We start from the raw sequence: 18662 nt of genomic DNA, 5'->3' as shown, positions 1-18662 counted from the left end.
CCCCTAGCGGACAGACGGGACCCTGCCCTTCGTCGCACCGCGGGTTCGAGTCCCGCCGGGGGCGCCTCACGGGGAGGGGCGAGGGAAACACCAGCAGTTTCGCCCCTTTCGCCTGCCCCTGCCATCCCTATGACGTGGAAAGGGCCAGGAGCGCAGGTGCCTACATCAGACTGCCCATCTGCGGTGGGTTTTCCGCAATAAGGGCCACAAGACCCTAGATCCCGCTCGATGAAATGGAAATCCCCACCATAACCAATTGAAATGTCGTTTATTGTTTGTTTTACCATAGCACCTTTAGGATTTTTTTAAGTGTTAAACAGACACACACAATTACTGAACTCTCAAAAATTGATTAACTTAGAAAACCTTTCTGGCAAACGTTGCCCAGTGACCACATCGCTCATCAATAGGGTACAAAAGAAAGAAAAATACAAACAGTGTTAATGTTTGTCCCCATAAGAACTACTTACTGGAAAGAACAGGGCACTGGAGAGCACGAGTTTCAGGGACTCAGCACAGTGAAGACTTGATTTTCCAGGAGAGGTACAGGCTGATCTGATGAAGTTCCGTATCCGTAGCTGCTCTTTAATTGGCTTAAACCCAAGTCAGTATTTCGTGCACACCCTGAACTCGCGTGGCGTTCACACCCAGAGCCCAGCTAAGGTTAAACAGTATTCCTTCCTATGAATTCACATGGTTTTGGCTCAAGTCCTGGGGATATTCAGGATGAGGAAATCAGGGTGGGAGGAGTAAAGCAACATTAGCATCACACTCAGAAAAACAGGTGAGGATCAGGGAGTATATAAGAATCAAGTAAAATAAACTAAATTCATTATTTCTGGTATAAAACTGGTTACGAACAGTGGTGGTTCAGGAGATAATCTCTTGTAAGTGTAGAGCCCAGGCACTTAAGTTATTTTCAGCTTCACACTTCTGGTGGGTGGACCCTCTCCCACCATCCTATCATCCAATGTGTCACCACAGCGTTCAATAGTTTAAAAAATTTTTAAAAACCCCAAACTGACAAACAAGAAACCCCACATGATCTCCTCAACACAGAAACAGAATGAAAAAAGAAGCATGAAAAGGAAAAGAGCTCTTCTAAACATGAACATGCCCAACAAAAACCGCTGACAGGTTTTAAGAGCTGAAACCATCAGGACCTCACAGGATGAAAAGAATCTTTTCCATGACATACAAAACCATCTGGTTTCGAGGCACAGTTCATGGTGTAATGCCACTCTCCAACACCAAACCAGTATGGCTGATACCCTACACGTAGGACATAGGCCACCATCATTTTATCATCCTATGCTGCAAGGAAAAGAGGGAAACTTCTCCTAACAGTGACCCTGAAACACCAACCTATTTTCTAAACAACATATGGCTTTGAAATAGGGTCCCTTTTGTGCTTAGAGGCAGAGGTGGAGGGAGAGCCTCATCCTCACGGCGAAGAACGAGAGCGGCTGGGGGAGCCCAGCAAGGCACTTTCTCCAAAAACGTTGGCGTAGGAAGACTTGAGGAACTGGACATAGTTTTGCATACTGCGGTTGGTGCTCTCCGACTGCTCCAACCGATCCTTTAAATCTTGTAGGCGGCTTTCGTAGCGGCGCTCTGCCTGCGTAAAGGGGCACAAAATGGGCTGAAAACCAGCAACATTCATCCTATTCACATTAAACCAAAGCTGTTCCCCAAAAGTGCTGAGGGCAGGAAGAATTGGCACAGCAGCAGGTGACATGACCACAGATGCTGCTGTGATATTTATCATTTGTTCTGCTCATTTCCAACTCCATTCAGCAACCCGCTGACAAAACCAGGAGACGATGCGGATGATCAGTTGGCCTTTCAAAACCAACTGGCTGCAGTTATGGGGAATTGAACACACCCTTTTCTGCAAAGCAACTTGATCCCAACCACCTGCCAACCCAATTCCAAGTGAAACTCAAGTAACCAAGCAGGCTAAATAGGACATTCTGGAAGACTGCCCTTCTTTCTTCTAGAAGAAAGCTTTTCCTCTAGAAGAGAAATGGCATTCCCTCTCAGATAGCCAAGCACGGTAAAGGAAGCTGAAAGCTGTCCATGATATCTGGTACAAATCTCATTTGGCCATAAGAAAGGTCTGGTTCTTTTCTTACACACCTGGAAGTTTAGAGCAAGTTCATTCAGGTTGCTCTAAGTAATAAGCAAATGAGAGTTGCTGCCAGGACACCAGCAGCACAGCAAGAGCTTCCCTTGCAAGTCACTCACATCATCTTTGCTCCGACGCAATTGGTTCAGCTCTGTTTTATTCCTGCTCAGCTGGGTCTCCAAATCCAACATCTTGGACTGGGCTGCCCTCTCTCTAGAGGCTGCTCGTTCTCGAGTTTGTTCCACCTGTCGTACAACAACTTTGTTCAAGGGTTGTCTATGGAAGGATGATTTTTCCCTACCCCATTGCCCACAAAAACCCTACGGCGCTTATCGGACCCGTTCTCATACATAAGCAGCAGCTCAGTCTTGTGCTTCCCTCTCTTGTGCTGCAAACTGGAGGGCAGAGTTCAGCTCTTCAATGGTTTAAGCGTTGACAAGCAGTACCAGTGCATTTTATTATTTGTATTTCACTGAACATGGTGATTTGAATTAATTTGGTCGTAAGCTGAGGAGGTATTTCCAGCATTTCCTTTTACAGCCTGGGTAGTTCTGGGAGAATGCACAAACACAAGAAGTTACTTACTTGTTTTTTGGCATCTTCAATGGCCATCTCCAGCTGACGTGCCAAGGAGCTGCATTCACGGGTCTTCTCCTCTAACCACAGCTGACACTGGTGGATTGACTCCTCACGTTTCGCTATGACCTGCAGGAATTCTATGTTCTGGGCGCTCGTTGTCTCGAGTTTTCTACGTTAAGACAATAAGGGAAGGAAACCTATTCATTTTAAACGGAGTGTGTTTCAGTCTGCCTTTTTGTCAGGTCCTGACTAGTCTGGGAATAGATTTTATTCCCCCTTGAAAAGCGAGAGCCCCAAGAAACAATTCTCCATTTCTCAAATCAAAATTTCAAAGGACATACCAAGTACCCACATACCTGCACTTTCCCAGACATTGTCACTAAAAAGAATTTATAAACACAGGTAAGAATACCGGAACATGAAGTAACCTGGAAATGTCAGGCTAGAATGGACAAGGAGCGGGTTTATCTGCTGTGTAAGCCACCATCCTAACAACATTCCTAACAGGTGCTGCAAAAACATGTAACTCCCTCTCCAGTGGACAGCTACTGATTAGAGATCCTCGTGGGATAAGCAGATGCACAGAATCCTGGAGGCATGTGGGGGACTGGAACAAGACTGAAGCTGTTTCAATCCCCTGAAAAAAACAATGGGAAGAGGATGGAAATGGAAGGTTAACAGAGGAATAGAGCCTAATGTTTCTAACCTTTCTAGCTCCTCCACCTTCAAGGTGAGCTGCTTTTTCTCCTCCTGGGCAGACTGATACCTCTCTCTTGTAATCTCCATTTTGTCCCCCTGGAGCTCAATCTAAAAATTACAGCAAGTAATTACTTTACAGAGTAGTCACTACACACACACACGACCAACCACCTACAACAGATGCAGCTCCCCAGAAGGAAACACGCTCAATTCATAATTTCTGGAGATCCCCAGAAAAGGAACAGCGGATAGCAAAGCAAAGCAACTAAACATCCATTTTGCTGGGGCTTCCAATGAGTGTTTGGAAAGGTATGAAAAAATTCTTCCGTGTTGCAAATGGGAAGCCAAGTCCGTACACACTTGCATGCAGAGCAGCCACCTGTAAGCACAGTGAAGAGCACACATTAAAAGCAGCCCACAAAGGTATTAGAGCCTGGAATGCTAGGAATATTTATAATTCCAAGCCAATCAGAGGAAAAGAGCCAGACTGCAAGAATCACATGCTGTGTCTTCAAGCATGGTTGTAGAAGTCGTGCCTGTCTATAATTGTCCTGCCATTCCTACACAGTCCTCCCTGGGAGAAAAGCAGCAACGGGCATAAAAACCAGCCCACAATCAGGGTGAGAAAACAAGGCTGGGACAGCAGAAAAGCAGAGGATGGAAAGCTGACAAGATGATGGAAGCAACAGAAGTGAGTGTTGGCATTAGCGCTTGCTGGTACTGCTGCTGTTGGAGTCCCAGTAAGGTTCGGCACCAAGGGATGAGAACCCTTTCACACAGTGAGGAATGCTGCTACCAGCTACGCCGCTAACGTCCTGCACAAAGACATGACACACATCTTCGGTCTGCAGTGTACGTTTAATCTTTTCAAAAAGAGATGAGAGTCGAAGTTCGAACCTTCCTGTGGTTAGAGATTCATCTCCGTCTCAGACTTGCGGATTGCGGTGCTGCAAATATATTCCGCGACTCCCTTACCCGCTGACGAAGATCTGCAATCGTGACAGACAGGTCCATGTTGTTCTTCTCGTAACTCTGAAGCTGGTCCTGACATTCTGCCAGCTTAGTCTCTGTCATCTTTAGGATCTCGGGCAGCTTTTCCAGTTCAGCAAGCTGGTTCTGGAACTGCTCACGCGCCTACAGTCGAAGAAGAGAACGTAGGGAACTTTCAGACATTCACAAGGAAAATACTAACAAGTTTCTTAACTTCAAAGCAGCTTTTAGTCTGCAACTACGATGACACTGTGTGGGTATTTGGCCAGCGTTGTAGTTCCAAGCCTAAGGTCTTCTCCTACTCCAAAAGGCCTTCCCTCAAGATTTGGCATTCCCTAAGAATGGAGTGAGAATGAGCGAGTATTTTGGATTCTGGGCTTCAGTTTTACAGGAAGCTTGCTCTTTTTTTCAGAAAATGGTGTAACCTAGATAGTCCCCTGTTCTAAGCCACTATTTCTGCAGCAAAGGACACACTCAGCAACGGAAACACCTCTGAAGAATGTCACAAAGAAGTTGCTAAATGTGCAGTAAATACTGCAGAATGAACAAGTCCTCAGAAAAACTAATGGAAAAGACAAACTCGGATAAGCTGTTTAATTCCTATTCACAGCCATTTTTCACTACATTCACACACTGAGATCTATGAATGTCTAGTTTCAGTCTTTAGAGGAATAGGTACCAGTTCAACCTCCTTGTTCATTTCCTCCTTCAGTGTCTTCTTCTCTTTTTCACACTTCTCCAGTTTTGCTGCCACATCATCTGCTTCCATTTGGGTCTTCAACACCTGGACAGAAAAAGAACCCCACTGACTTTATCTGTTATATAATTTTCAACAATGCTTTGGAGTAACTAAAGTGCCCAAGGATCAGCAACAAGTTTCTTGCCACACTAACCACCACCCCAGAACTGTATTTGGAAGTTCACCTTACGCTTCTGCGACCTGGATCATTTGGGTTTGCCACCAAACGTTCTCCCCTCTTGCCTCAAAAGGAACGTGCAGATGCTTGAGGCCATGGTCTAGTGGGTGTGGTGGTGGTGGGTTGATGGTTGGACTGGATGATCTTATAGGTCTTTTCCAACCTTAGTGATTGTGTGATTCTCATCTTCCTACTACCACAATATCCAATCCCCTCCGTCCCAAAGGAACAGTACTTGCCACACTAAAAGGCAGAAGGTATCTCACTCCTTTCTTTTACCTTTTGAAAGGAGCAGGGAAAAGTGGAAAAATTAAACCCAGTCTTTTGTTTTCCATTAATCAAGATTCTGCCGTGGGAGTCACCTCTCCCTAACGACCAAGTTATCAGCACACAGTGAGGAAGGCAAGTCTTCCCCACTCTGGCATAAAGCACACGGCAGTCTGACGTCTGACTGCTGCCATTTCAGAAAAAGTCAGACTAACAGAGGCAAAAGAACCAAACCCATATGAAACCGCAACATCCTCCAAGAGCAAAGAAAGGGTTAAGGTGCTACAGAATAAGCCACAACAGAGAAGGGAGAAAACACGGTTGTGCAAGGGCTTAAGGTTTCGATGAGATGCCTACCTGTGACTTGTAGTTTTCAATCAACCCTTCATAGCTCCTGACAGAGCTCTTGAGCTGCTGCACTTCCATCTGTGCTTGGTTCAGCTTTTCCTCCATTTGGACCATACTAGCCTGAAAAAAGAAAACATCTAGTGTAGGGTGTCCCTGCCCATGGCAGGGGGGTTGGAACTAGATGATCTTTAAGGTCCCTTCCAACCCAAACCATTCTATGATTCTGTGATCCTATGATCTTCCACTGAGTGCTTGGAGGCAGCTGCCACGCTAACTGGCACACATTGTCATGGCTAAGAAAAAAGAGTTTTGTCAGTGTAAGTCAGCAAAACTTTCCAGATTTCAGCAGATTGCCAAATTTACACCAGCAGAGCGCAAAGGTTTGGGATGGATGCGCAACCTTTCCATTTGTCTGAGTGAGCTTGGATTAGGGCCACTCATTATTTGGATCGATGCCTAGTTCTCCAAGAAGAAAATTAGATAGGACACCTACAAGATCTCCAGGACAAATATGCCAACTATTTTTTTTTTATTCTCTCTGCATGTGAGAATGTCATTTGTTCTCTGGGCAGCAGCATGAAGATATAAGGACAACATGTTACCCAGCTGGAAGAAACAGTACTTGGATTGGAGATACTCCCAGCCAAAATATAGGAGAAACCCAGTCCTTTCAGAACATTCACTTTTCTGTGTCTCTTCCCAGCACACTCGCCCTGCCATACGCAGCTTATGGTGAAGCTGGTTTGAGAGTAAACGGCAGTGATGGGTGCAATTCAACTCTGCCCTCAGAGGCCCAGCAGCTTGTTATAGTTTCTTCTTTCTTCCCCCTAGCATTTCAGCTTCAAACCCCTAGACTCAATCACTGACCTTCAGCCTTTCATTCTCCATTTTGAAAGAAGTTGTCTCTGTAGTCTGTCGATGCAATTTTTCCATCAAAGATTCTCTGTCCTCCCGCATCTTGTCCTCCAGCGCTGTCTGCTGATCCAGCAAGTCTGCAATGCGGCTGCCATACAGAAAGAAAATTAATCCTTAAGTGACAAGATAGAATAAGACTCCTAACCCCTGAAAATTAGCTTCAGAAACATGGCTTTTCCCTATCCTTTCATCTTCCTCCTCCAGTCACGTAAGCACACCTGTTACACTGTTCTACTACCTCAATCTTCTCAGCCTGCTGCAAACTGAGTCGCCCCATGGAGCCCAAATGCGTTGCTGCCAAGATACATAGGATAAAGCGGTACTTCTCTCCTTGTACCTACCTATTTTTTTCTCACATCAATAACTGTGTGGTGATACCCACACATTTATTTAGCTTCAAAACAAAATTGGTATAAACTATACCACCTACCTCTTTTAATCCCTTCCATTCAAGCATCTCAAACAGACCCCAAAAGAAAAACCTTAATTCTTTCAAAGTATTAAAAAAATGGCAAAGGAACTGAGAGTTTTAAGGGTCAGCAAACTCTCAAAGAGCTTGCCTTTGCTGTGGCAAGTCAGCAGCAGAAGCCACATCTCACAATCTCTCCAAACACTGCTCTAACCCTTAAGCAGTGCTTATTTTGCTTGGACATTTACAGGTAATTCAATTAAATTATCCTTGAACTTGGAACTCATCTCCACTTATGCCAGTTTCTCCACACTAATTTTATTTTAACCTGTTCAGCGTAACAATTTCCAGTTCGTGGTCACTCTTCTCCTTTACTACTTTGTTGTAGCGACTCCTCCAGTTCTCCACGGTAGACAGCGCCTCAGACACATAACTGTCCTGTCAAACAAAAGAAACTCATGAGAAAAGAGCGAGGGTGACACAAATGTCACTGGACACGGGATATGCAGAGATGCTGATATGGGTAAGCGTGATATGTGCAAAGACTTCACTCAGACTTTTAAAATATTGAGGACAAGTACTTATTTTTGTTCTTCCTGATCCTTCAGGGAGAGGTGTTCTCCAACACTACTGTCAGCCAACAGACACAGCAGCAGTGAAAGAAGAATTGTCTTTGAAGGCAGACGAACTATCAGAAATATAAAGCATGGCTAAGATTCTACTAGTGGCTCTGGGCCCTGGAATTCTAAAAACAAGGCAGAATAAAATAAAAAAGTAGTGCACAATCCATGTTTCTCTCTGATTTGTTTTAGTCCTAACTTTTCTACCTTTTCTTTATATCCTTCACTCCCTTTTCAACAGGAAATCCCAGTACAGCTCTCTCTTTTTGTATCTTTCTGCTCTAAGTTTCAATTAACAACCAGCTCCATTCAACCCAAACCTGCAAGGCTTTTATTTTATTGACTTTCATCAACTCTCAGGTGGCTCTAAAGAACCAGGTGAAAAATCATATCTACTAGTTTAGTATGACCTAACTTACTGCATGTCCTAACTTCAGGACATACAGTGAATATAGTGGCAGCTGAGAAAACTGGATTTGTTCTAAACTTAGCATAAATGGGCCAAAGCATCAAGACAGAAATAAACCTCATTAGTTGGAAGCAGAGACTCTCTCCAGGGCTGCTAGCACAAGTCAGAGATTTAGATGCATGATCTGAAATGAGGTCTCTCCTTCTGTGTTATCAGGTACCTTTTCTGCTAGCTGGACAGTCAATTGCTTTGCATACTCTTCACTCCGCTCTGCCCGCTCTTTCTGTGCACGGATGGCTTTCTTCAGGGCCTCTTTATCATGGTCTGCCTTCTGCTTTAGTTCTTTCAGTTGTTCCACGACACGTTCCACCTCTGCCTTATGCTGAGCTTCACTGCACTCCAGATTCTGCGGGGGAGAAGAAAACACACCTGGAATAAAGCCCTTCTACCTGCACACCCAAAGCAGCAACCGATTTCCTAGAAACAGAGGAGAGCTGAGCATAAACGCCCAACCTCCCACCTGGAGGTACTTGCAGTCATGCTTTACCTAATCCTGGTCTAATGCTGACAGATACGTCACCATGACATATCTTCCTTTCCTTTCAAGAGTCTTCTTTCATAAGCTACTTTGCAGACTACTGATTTCGTCTCCTAACCAAGATAAACACTGCTCTACCAGTCTTTTGATCCACCCGACAACATTCTCGTTATTAATTGAAATGCTCACATATAATCATGTTGGTTTCTGCAGCTATAAAGCTTAAGAGAATTAAAGCTCTTCTAAACCATTAACACACCTCTGTTCATCACAGCATCAAGAGATACGTTAAATGTAAGACTTTGATCGAGGTAAACCAGGAGAACATTCTCCTTCTCATTAATACTGTAGAAAGGATGCACGAGTGTGGTCAGATGCAGGAACTCCTGGCACAGCATTTATCCCAGAAAGCAAATTAAAAGGTTTACAATCCGTCTCAATGCTTGACTAAGCCAAAACCGACTTTTAAATAATTATGCAGTAATTAACTTAGAAAAATAAAATCTAATAAATGCACATAGGCCTTAAGGCTATGATTTTGCCTCATGCATCAATAGTGCAAAGCCTTTTCTTTCCTTACCTCATTTGAAAGGTATGGGGTGTGTTAGTGGTGCAAACATCACCAGCCAGTATCTCAGTCTACCAGACATGGTACAAGAGTTGGAAAGTGCTTCTTCCCTTGTCAGTCAATTCGGTTCATGAGAGTAAACAGAGAGTCCCCAGGGACCACTGAAAACATACCCGTATCTGTATAGTCAGACGGTTGTTCTCAGCCTCTTTGTTCCTCAACTGTGCTTGTAAATGGCCTCTCACAGACTCCATGGATTTGGAGAGTTCACACGCCGTCTTTGCCTGGTCCTAAATAAGAAGAAAACATGACACACACCTTTTTCCTCAACAAGCTCACAGAAGGAACACTTTCTAACCTCTAACAGTCTGATTTCATCACTGAATGATCTCCAGCCACCTCCCCTTTGCTCGGATGGACCATCACAGCCCCTCTGCTCCAACAAAATGGGCAACAAATGAGTAGCCGTTCATTCTACATCAGATATGAATGACTGGCCTGAAAGATTTGTTCCAGGGCAAAACATCCTTCGTATCTGATCTATTCCACTGCATTCCCCTTTCACCTTCCAACAGAGGAATGGACTGGAATTTGACATGAGGAACCAACAGGACCTTAAACACAGAGCCAATTCAGTGATAAGTCCCAGCAAAGAGAATACTACCTATTCATCTTTGCGATGGATGTGTCACCAGCAGGAAGTTGAATCCACAACTGTGTGGCAACAGCTGTCTGGCAAATTTTATAAGCAAGCCAGACATCGGATCCCTTAAAAAGTAATCGTCTGCAAGTACAAACCCATATTTTGGGCTATCCGTGTGTCTAGAGACTGGAAGTTGGAGCAAGGAGCAAACAGAAAAAGGAAGGTACCTTTTCTGCCTGTATCTGGATGGTAAGATTGTCCACTTCTTTTTCTCTCTCCTGAAGCCTCATCTGAAGTTGCTGAAAAATAAACACCACTCAGATTTTAAGTAACACATTGAGGTTGGCATGTGGAGGGAAAGAAATGTAAGTGCCTCCCTCCCAAGCACTCTGTCTGGTATCCACAGCAACAGCATCCTCAGCCCCCAGTCTGCATTCTCCCTGAGCAGAAAGCAAAACGACCACACGTACATTTGGCTAACAGGGCGCAGGATACCCAGTCATGAATGAGGATCTGACAGGACTATGTACTCCACAGACAAAAAAGGGCATCACCGATGTGTGTCACAGTGAGTTTTATAACTTCTGGTAATGTAAGAGCTCTGTCCTCAGTTTGCAGATAAGGAAATGAACAAAAACTGGCACCAGGTCACTCACTCATTCAGTGACAGAAGCAGATACAGAAAGTTTACCCTCTTTCTGCTTGTCTGTCTCCAAGGATAACATGATAAACAATACAGAAACAATGACTTCCAAACTGGAGAAATCTATCCTGTCAGGTGGGAGACATTTTTTTTCTCCCACCCCCCGAGTTTTCTTTTTAAAGAAATATATAGTATGATTCTTGTTTAGTAAGTACCAGAAGGTAAGCAGAATCATTTGTGCTTGAGCTGAACAACATAACGACAACAGGCTTGAATTCTGCTTTATAGACGAATCCCACAGATCCTAATGGCGCTCTTACGCGTAGGTCTTGGCTGTGCTATCCCCAGCCTCCATATTTCAAAGGCTATGAAAATCTATCCGCTTTGAAATGCAGGTTGTTAACCAGAGGAGCAATGTAGGAGCTCCGAGTACCACAAAAGCCAAAGGATTTTTTATTTATCTAAAAGGCATTAGTGTGAGTCTTGATGGCTTAACACAAAACAAAGAATATCACTGGGGTGTGAGGGTGGGAAGAGAGATTGTGGTTTGCTTACCACTTTCTCTGCATCGGAGTCAGCCAGCCTTTTCAGCAATGCTCCTTGCTGCTCCAGCATCTTCTGGGCATCCTTCTACAAAAGACATAGAGGAGAAAGCCTGTTAACTAAAAAGTCAATTTTTTACAGATTCTTTAAGTGGAAGTGGGCAAATCAACCATTTCCTGCAGTCACAGCAGCAATTCTCAGAAGATACCCAGAAACATCAACTTTGCTAAATATTTCAGATATCACCACCTATCTCAGAAAGCTTTTCCACTTCTCGGCCAAAGATTATAATAAATAGCATGATGGCCAGCATGAGACTTGCCAAACTCTCCCACTACTCAGGGAAAGTCATGTGGAAGAACTTAGTCCTTTCATCCAGCTCACTGGTGGCTGTAAGAACTGTTACCATCAGCCTGCTTTTGCTCAAATATAAACCAAAGGCAATTGGTATTGCCCTTACAATTCTGCATTGCCCTTACAAGCAGTAGAGAATTGTTTACAATTTGTCTGTTATTGCTCTTACAGCCTACAAAAATAAAGTTCTGAATATCCTTTGGCTCCCGCTAGCGAAGGCCATACCTAGTCCTCAGACTTCAGCCAGTGCAACTGTAGCAGTAACGTTTCAGACCAGCATGATCAGCAGGTATAGTTGTATCCAAACGAGGAAGAGAATTGTCTATACCTTTTACAACAGCCAGAGACTTAGATTCCCTAACATCCTCACAGTCTTACTCTATGACATGCGGCAAGGATAAAAAAACCCAACCATCCAGCCTTTATGACACAAGGTCAACAGCAGGCTTAGGAAGGGAATAAAAGAGAGGAGTTAAAAGCTCTCAAACTCCATTTCAGTCCACAAGACAACTTCGCCTCCTGTAATCACCCAAGTGGGAGCCCACAGCACGCCTCACCTCCCGGTTCTGCTGCTCTCTGAGAAGATCCCGTAGTGTCCGGTTGGTTTCTTCAAAGGTGCTCAATTTCTGGAGCAGCAGCTCTTTTTGTCTTGTCAGTGTGTTAATATCTGAGCTGCTCATGTTTTTCTCCTAGAGGAAAAGCAAACAACAACAACAGAAAAGGACTGTTCACACGGAATTAACATACAAAGCTGACACAAGCACAAGCAGTGCAATAGCCAGCACCACGTGTGCAGAAGGTGACTGGATGCTGCAAGGAAATACCCCACTTCCAAACAAAACTACAAACACCTTAAGCATGTTAAATCCCTCCATTTTTGCCGGATCAGCTACTGTAACATTACATTTTTAAGACAGCCATATCACATGGCAGTGTAGTAAAGGCAAGAACAAAAAGGGACACCACTTACACTGTTAAGTCTCTCAATTGTATTTTTCAGGGCATGGATCTGCCTGGCGGCTGCTGTTCCATCCCTTTCTGCATCATTCAGCTTGGACATCAAACACTCCTTCTCGTGCTGCAGGTAATTCTTCTGTAGCCTGTCATGAGATTCCAGCCATCAGAGAAACAAGAAGCTTTGACAGCTGAACCAGCCACCTTTGATACACAGCTGACTGGGCTAAAACTCACAAGACACCTCAAATCAGAGGATAAAACCTCTAAACAAACAAGGTTTACCCTCTTTCAGTGTGGAAATTGTTCTGATAGAAGACAGTAAGTAGACATCAGGACTTGCTAGCTATCAAACAGGATTTTAGAGGGGACTAATTTGGCTTATACCAAAGCCTGCACACAGCATTAAACCCAAACCACAACACTGTGCTTTTTCTGAGCACCTAGGCCACACCAGAAGTAAGATTCCAAATGGCTGAACGTGAAACAGGAGAGCACACCGACATAGAAGGCTAGGCTCAAAGTTTTTAGCCAGGGCTTGTAATCTCAGAGGTATTCGCAAAGCTTTCTGGAAAAGGAAGGCACAGTATTAGCTTCCAAGCGATCTTTCTTATGGAAAAAAATAAAACTAATTCTCTTAAAACACTGGTGTCCCCTTGGAGACACGAACTTCCACGATTCTTTAGATATTTTGGTTCTTTAGATCCTTTAGGCAGATGCAAAAACATCTGACTTGGAGATCTTCAGGGTCACTAAGAAAAGAACAACATGATTCGGTGTTCTCAGGGGCTGTCGCTCCTGCCTCAGTCTGATTTTCACAAAGGCCAAAAATCCTCCTCTAATTTTCAGCTCCATGTTTATTCATTTGTTCTCCTACCAATATCACCACAATTCAAACTGCATCTCTTAACCTTCAAAATATTAACTGCGGAGCTAGGATGACCCTCTAGTAGGCCACACAAGCCAACCTCTCTCAGGTTTCTCTCAGAGCAGTTTTTTCCATTCCAATAATCACACTAGAGCCCTTCTCTGCAGCTATTGCCATCTGAAACCCCCCTTCTAAAAGGTGACAAAACTAGAACATCAGTTCTTCAGCAGCACTGCAACCCTGGGTAGTAAGCACAGCCTCAAATAACGTTAGCAATAAAGGAGGGAGGTGCGCTGTAAATGCCACTACTTTCAGTAACAATGGAGAACTGCAGCTTTCTTACATGGTCAGATCTTTCTCTTCCCTTATGCGTTCAATACTACGCCTGAGCAGTGTATTCTCATGTTCTGTTTCTACCAGCTCTTGTGTGACCTCGTTCAGTTCTTCTTTCTGCTCCTCCAGGAGACGCTTTGTCATTTGCTGCTGTTCCTCCTTTTTCTGCAACTTGGCCTGCTGAAGATATTTAAACAGAACTTAAGACAAACCAGATGCTTTTAGGAGTGAGACACAGGGCCCACATCTCAAACCAGTGACCAACCCACTCAGCAGCACCAAACAACAAATTATCTTTTTTTGCCTAGATACTTCCAGGCTGTTCCTGTGCACAAAGGATGCAATTCACTTCCTGCCTGGAAATACCCGTCCCACAAGCACAGCGAGACGCCAGCATCCTGGCTCTAAGTCACATACCAAACGTTCTCATCTGACATGAGACATGTGACAGACCTCCAGCTTGGCAGGAAAGGAGCTCTCCAGAAGGCTCCCATTGCTCCACTACTGCTTTGAGAGATCCAGGGAACTGGGTGAGAGCAACAAATACTCCCTGGCATTTTCCTTCCAGCTACCCGTTCTGGATTACCCAGAACTTTCTGTGGCTCTGCTGGTAGTGTGACTGGAGTTGTGTACAGATTACTCAAGAGCTGAATGGGGCTCAGAAGTTGACAACTGCTCATGAATGACATGTGCATCCCATCTGGCAGTTAAGACATGAAAAAAACCATCTTCAACAAACAGTTGAAGATGTGAAAGAAAAGTGAACAAGAGAACATAGAGGGGGGTTGAAGTACTGTACCAGACTTCTTTCTTTTTGCAGGAAAAAAGTCACTGGAGATTCCCTGGCTTGTACAGGACCAAAGCTAACAAAATCAATGTGATCTTACACCAAGGGTTTGATTTAAGTGGCACCACTCAACACTTAGATTGAATTAACATATCAAAAGTATCAAAATGGATTTTTGCTTTAAAATCAGCAAAGTAATTCTATTGAATTTTGTAGCATAAATAAAAGGGAAAACATTTAATACAAGAACGTGCTTGACTCAAGTCCTATTCTTGTTCACTGATTTGAACTTCACGTAGTTTTGAGTAAAACAATAAAAATACAATGACTGCTGCCCTCAGTGTTAACTCAAAGTTAAAGATGCAGTTTGCCCCCTCACAGAGCATCTTATGAAATTTGGGAACACCTCCTACCCATTTTTAAAGTGATTTCAAGAAGCTATATAGCTGGAAAACACAACATCACTAGGTTGCACATGTTAAAACAGAACCAGAAAAAACAATTTTGTTGAGTAAGTGGATTCTTTGGCAATAAAACATCATCGTACTGTTTTTTTCACCTTCTGGAATAACCAGTTTTCAGATTTTGGGTTTAGGCAGAAGCCAGATTATCTGGAAACTGAAGCACAGCAATATCTTATTAAATGGATGATGTTTTAAAATGTTTCATAGTAGGTCTTAGTGGAATAGTTCAGCTCTTCTAAACAACTCTGACTGATTCATGTTCTTTAAGCAAGCTAACCAACAGCCTGGGTTCCATTGCACCAAGACTTGATTCCAGCCTCCTCGCGCCAAACAATCAGCTACAAAGCCCCAGCCAACAGGACTTCACACTGTCTCCTCACCTCATTCCTCAGCGTTCCCACCGCCTTCATCAGGCTATCTATCTTCTTCTCATATTGGTTCATTTTGCAGTAAACAGTGTCCTCCTCATCTGTAGAGAGGTCACTCAGGCGCAACACTGACAGCATTTTTTCTGAATCTGAAGGTGTAATTTCTAGGCGGTGAGTTGGTCCCTGATAGAAGAGCAATAAAGAGCATCACTTCTGTAGTATAAAGTTATGAGCAACATTCTAATCCGAACTCTGCCAAAACCAGAGACCAGGTCGCATCACTGCAATAAGGCTAGTAAGGAAAAAAAAACATTTGTAAACAGCTCCTTCATTTCCATCAGGTAAAGGTCAAGAATGCAGCAAGACTAGAACAGAAAAAGAAGAAAAAAATAATGAAAGTCCAAATTCTCATCTAGGAAGAGCCAGGAATACAAAAGGCAAAACTATCAAGCCCCAAAAAAGAAAACATTACACAACACTACACAAATGGCCCATGCTTCGGAGGAGAGTAGGAACAGCAGCCCCATGCCATGCCTCCAGATGAGATCTTAAACCATTCTGTGATCTGGAAGGGGAGTAGTAAAACTACAATAAACAAAGAAATGTGTCTGGCTTCTAGAGGCAGAAAGGCATGACATAGCCAGAGGCTGCTAATTCATTTCCAATTTTCCTGTATTAAAAAATAAAAAAGATTTACAGACGACACTTTAAATGGATGGTAGGTGACAGCAGCCTTCTTCCATCCCAGCCCAGCTCCCTCACGACAAAACTTCTCTCTTCGACCTCCGATAAACCTGAAAGTTTGTTTTAAAGAGCAAAATCAGGCATACCTCCCACTTGCTGGTGGGCTGTCGGACAGACGTTTTGCCTGGAGGCATCCAGGGGACCTTAGTTTTCACCTGGACAGCTCGGCACGTTTTTGTGGTGTCCCCTTTCATTTTCTGCTTGTGCTTTTGCTAAGGAAAGAGAAAATAAAATAAATCGGGGAGTTTTAAAGAATCATTTACAATTTTTAGTGCTGCAAAAACAAATGGAAGATCATTCATACAAAAATATCAGAGTGTTTCACACGATACATCAGATCAGAGGAGCCAGAAGCCGTCAGAGGAGGCCAATGCCAGCCAGAAAGAAAGGTTTCTGCACATCCAGCTGACAGTATGGCTGGACGTTGTAAACCCTTCTTGTTTATCACATAGCAACTCTGTTATATCACTGGGATACCTGCACATGTGATGTGAACCCTCCGCAGCAGGCCAGGGGTGAAAAACTGGGGCAGGGGGGAAGGAAGTCTCCTCTGTATAGAGATACACAAAAAATACTGCAATACGACCCATTTGTGTGAAGAAGGAAACACCTGGGAGATCCCTTCTCCATTCCAGATTCAGCTCACAAAAGAGCAGCCACCTCACTTGACCACAGAAAAAAGAGCAGCGGGGTGTGACTGGTTCTGAAAAGCCCCTGAGGTGTTCTCCCTGCTTTGCAGTCAACTAACAGATCCACATTCATTTGTATTGAACTCCAGGTGCACTAACTGAAGGCAAGTTAGAGTGGTTTTGCACAATTCTAACCTTAGAGAAAAATCACATGTTCTAAGTATTCCCTGCAGGCAGTTCATTAACAGGAGTCATTGATTTCACTGTCAGGCCCTAAGTGCCATTAGCAACAAACAGAATTCATAGAGGGCTTGGAACAGGACATCTGCAGATAAGGAAGAACGAACTAGCAATTTCCATCACCCTTTGAAAACAACTTGACAGAAACATCCAGCTACAAAAGAGGATATGAGAGGGCCAGAACCTCAACTCCAGTAACGCCTTCCACCTACTGTGGACAAGGCTATGAAGAGATCCTCTTTGCTGCACAGCGCAGCAGGCTGAGAAGGTGCTTAATATGCCAGAAGATGGTTTGAATCCAGACTCCTTTTTTCTAAACACGTTTATTTTAATACCACCACAATGGAATTTGAAATGCCTAGGTCTTACCTTTCCCCAAGTCTTTCCTATAAAAATAGGGACGAAGCCAAAGAAAAAACATTATCGGGACACAAATCCATGAAATAAAAGGGGAAAAAAATCCCCCAAACCACATCACACTGGAAGGAACATTCCTCACAATCACACACTTGACCAAGAGAAGTAACTACGTATTCTATATCATACATAAATCGTCTTAAAACACAGAAGACATGTTACTGAAATTTCACCACTGAATATGAATTCAAGTCTTACAGTTCTAATACAACAGCAGAAGAGACCTGGAAGGTTTTCTGGTGCTTCTAGGACCGTCTTCCCCTCTGTAGCCCTTCCAAAACCCCAGCGGCGCACTCCTACCTGGTATTTTGCAGGTGTGGTCTTCTGACCCTTTTTAATATGGACATGGACAGGGGTGTTTTCATCCACATGGACGTGCAGAGGGGGAGATGAGGAACGGTTCTTCATGGCTCTTTGCCTACAAATGGGAGATGGCAATACAACGAAAGGAAACCTGTGAATAAGGAAACTGGAGATAGCAACGTTTCCCTCTGCACCAGAGAGCACCAATGGCTAGCCCTGGTTAAAGTTCAAGCTTTCTTTCAGTAGCATCTGCCACTTTGAACTGCACACTGTTGTGCTGTAAAGCGAGTAACGTATCGATACAAATAACTTCCCTGCTTCTGGTATTGGTTACTGAAGACCAAATGGTCTTTAACATGGTTACTAAAGACTAAATCCAGTTGGATTGATAGCAGGTGTCTGTAAGAGTCATTGGACTTCACAGTCTGAGAACAAGTGAGCAAATCAAGGGTTCCACTGCAATTTTCAACTGGTATCATAAGGAAACCAGGTTTGAACAGTTCCAGGGTACCTGTACAACCCCATCCAAACCACCCCACCATCCCTAAATTCTGCCATCATTAGCAAATTCTGTAAAACTTGACAAAAATCACAAAATCACGGACTGGTTTGGGTTGGCAGGGACCTTAAAGCCCACCCAGTCCCACCCCCTGCCATGGGCAGGGACACCTTCCCCTAGACCAGATTGCTCCAAGCCTCATCCCGCCTGGCCTTGGACACTTCCAGGGATGGGGCATCCACAGCTTCTCTGGGCAACCTGTTTCTGTGCCTTCCCACCCTCTCCAGGAAGAATTTTTTCCTGAACTCTAATCTAAATCTACCCACTTTCAATTTAAACCGGTCACCCCTTGTCCTGTCACTACAGGCCCTTGTAAAAAGTCCCCCCCGCTTCCTTGTAGCCCCTTCAGGCACTGGAAGGTGCTATAAGGTCTCCCCAGAGCCTTCCCTTCTCCAGGCTGAACAAGCCCAACTCTCTCAGCCTGTC

General features: G+C 44.0%; 1 protein-coding gene across 3 annotated transcripts; it reads right to left on the bottom strand.

The window, feature by feature from the left end:
- Nucleotides 1-1289: 1289 nt before the first annotated feature.
- Nucleotides 1290-17822, bottom strand: ODF2 (outer dense fiber of sperm tails 2). Of its 3 annotated transcripts, none has more exons than XM_010157347.1 (19): nucleotides 17675-17822; nucleotides 16175-16300; nucleotides 15357-15527; nucleotides 13736-13902; nucleotides 12541-12670; nucleotides 12128-12259; nucleotides 11229-11303; nucleotides 10258-10329; nucleotides 9561-9677; nucleotides 8502-8687; nucleotides 7581-7690; nucleotides 6796-6931; nucleotides 5938-6048; nucleotides 5076-5180; nucleotides 4382-4540; nucleotides 3414-3514; nucleotides 2714-2876; nucleotides 2248-2373; nucleotides 1290-1618 (listed from the first exon to the last, which is right to left on the bottom strand). In XM_010157347.1, the coding sequence occupies exons 1-19, from the start codon at nucleotides 17780-17782 to the stop codon at nucleotides 1445-1447; spliced, it is 2469 nt and encodes an 822-aa protein (XP_010155649.1). In that variant the 5' UTR covers nucleotides 17783-17822; the 3' UTR covers nucleotides 1290-1444. The 3 variants fall into 3 exon arrangements, with proteins under 3 accessions (XP_010155649.1, XP_010155650.1, XP_010155651.1); XM_010157348.1 differs by having other exon boundaries at nucleotides 11229-11300; XM_010157349.1 differs by having other exon boundaries at nucleotides 11229-11300; nucleotides 16232-16300; nucleotides 17675-17782.
- Nucleotides 17823-18662: the final 840 nt, after the last annotated feature.

The sequence above is a fragment of the Eurypyga helias genome, unplaced genomic scaffold (genome assembly GCF_000690775.1).
Source record: "Eurypyga helias isolate BGI_N326 unplaced genomic scaffold, ASM69077v1 scaffold50318, whole genome shotgun sequence".
In the NCBI taxonomy this organism is placed as follows: Eukaryota; Metazoa; Chordata; class Aves; order Eurypygiformes; family Eurypygidae; genus Eurypyga; species Eurypyga helias.
The sequence above is the reverse complement of the archived record's forward strand: the minus strand, read 5'-3'. Positions and strand labels throughout refer to the sequence as shown.

Bases quoted from the DNA above. Each gene is read 5' to 3' on its own strand.
- ODF2 (XM_010157347.1), bottom strand. From the start codon at position 17,782: ATGAAGAACCGTTCCTCATCTCCCCCTCTGCACGTCCATGTGGATGAA. The intron at 8,688-9,560 runs GTATGTTTTCAG...TCTCCCCCGCAG, and splicing joins GTCTGACTATACAGATACGG to AATCTGGAGTGCAGTGAAGC. The intron at 6,932-7,580 runs GTTAAAATAAAA...TCTGTATGGCAG, and splicing joins GAAATTGTTACGCTGAACAG to CCGCATTGCAGACTTGCTGG.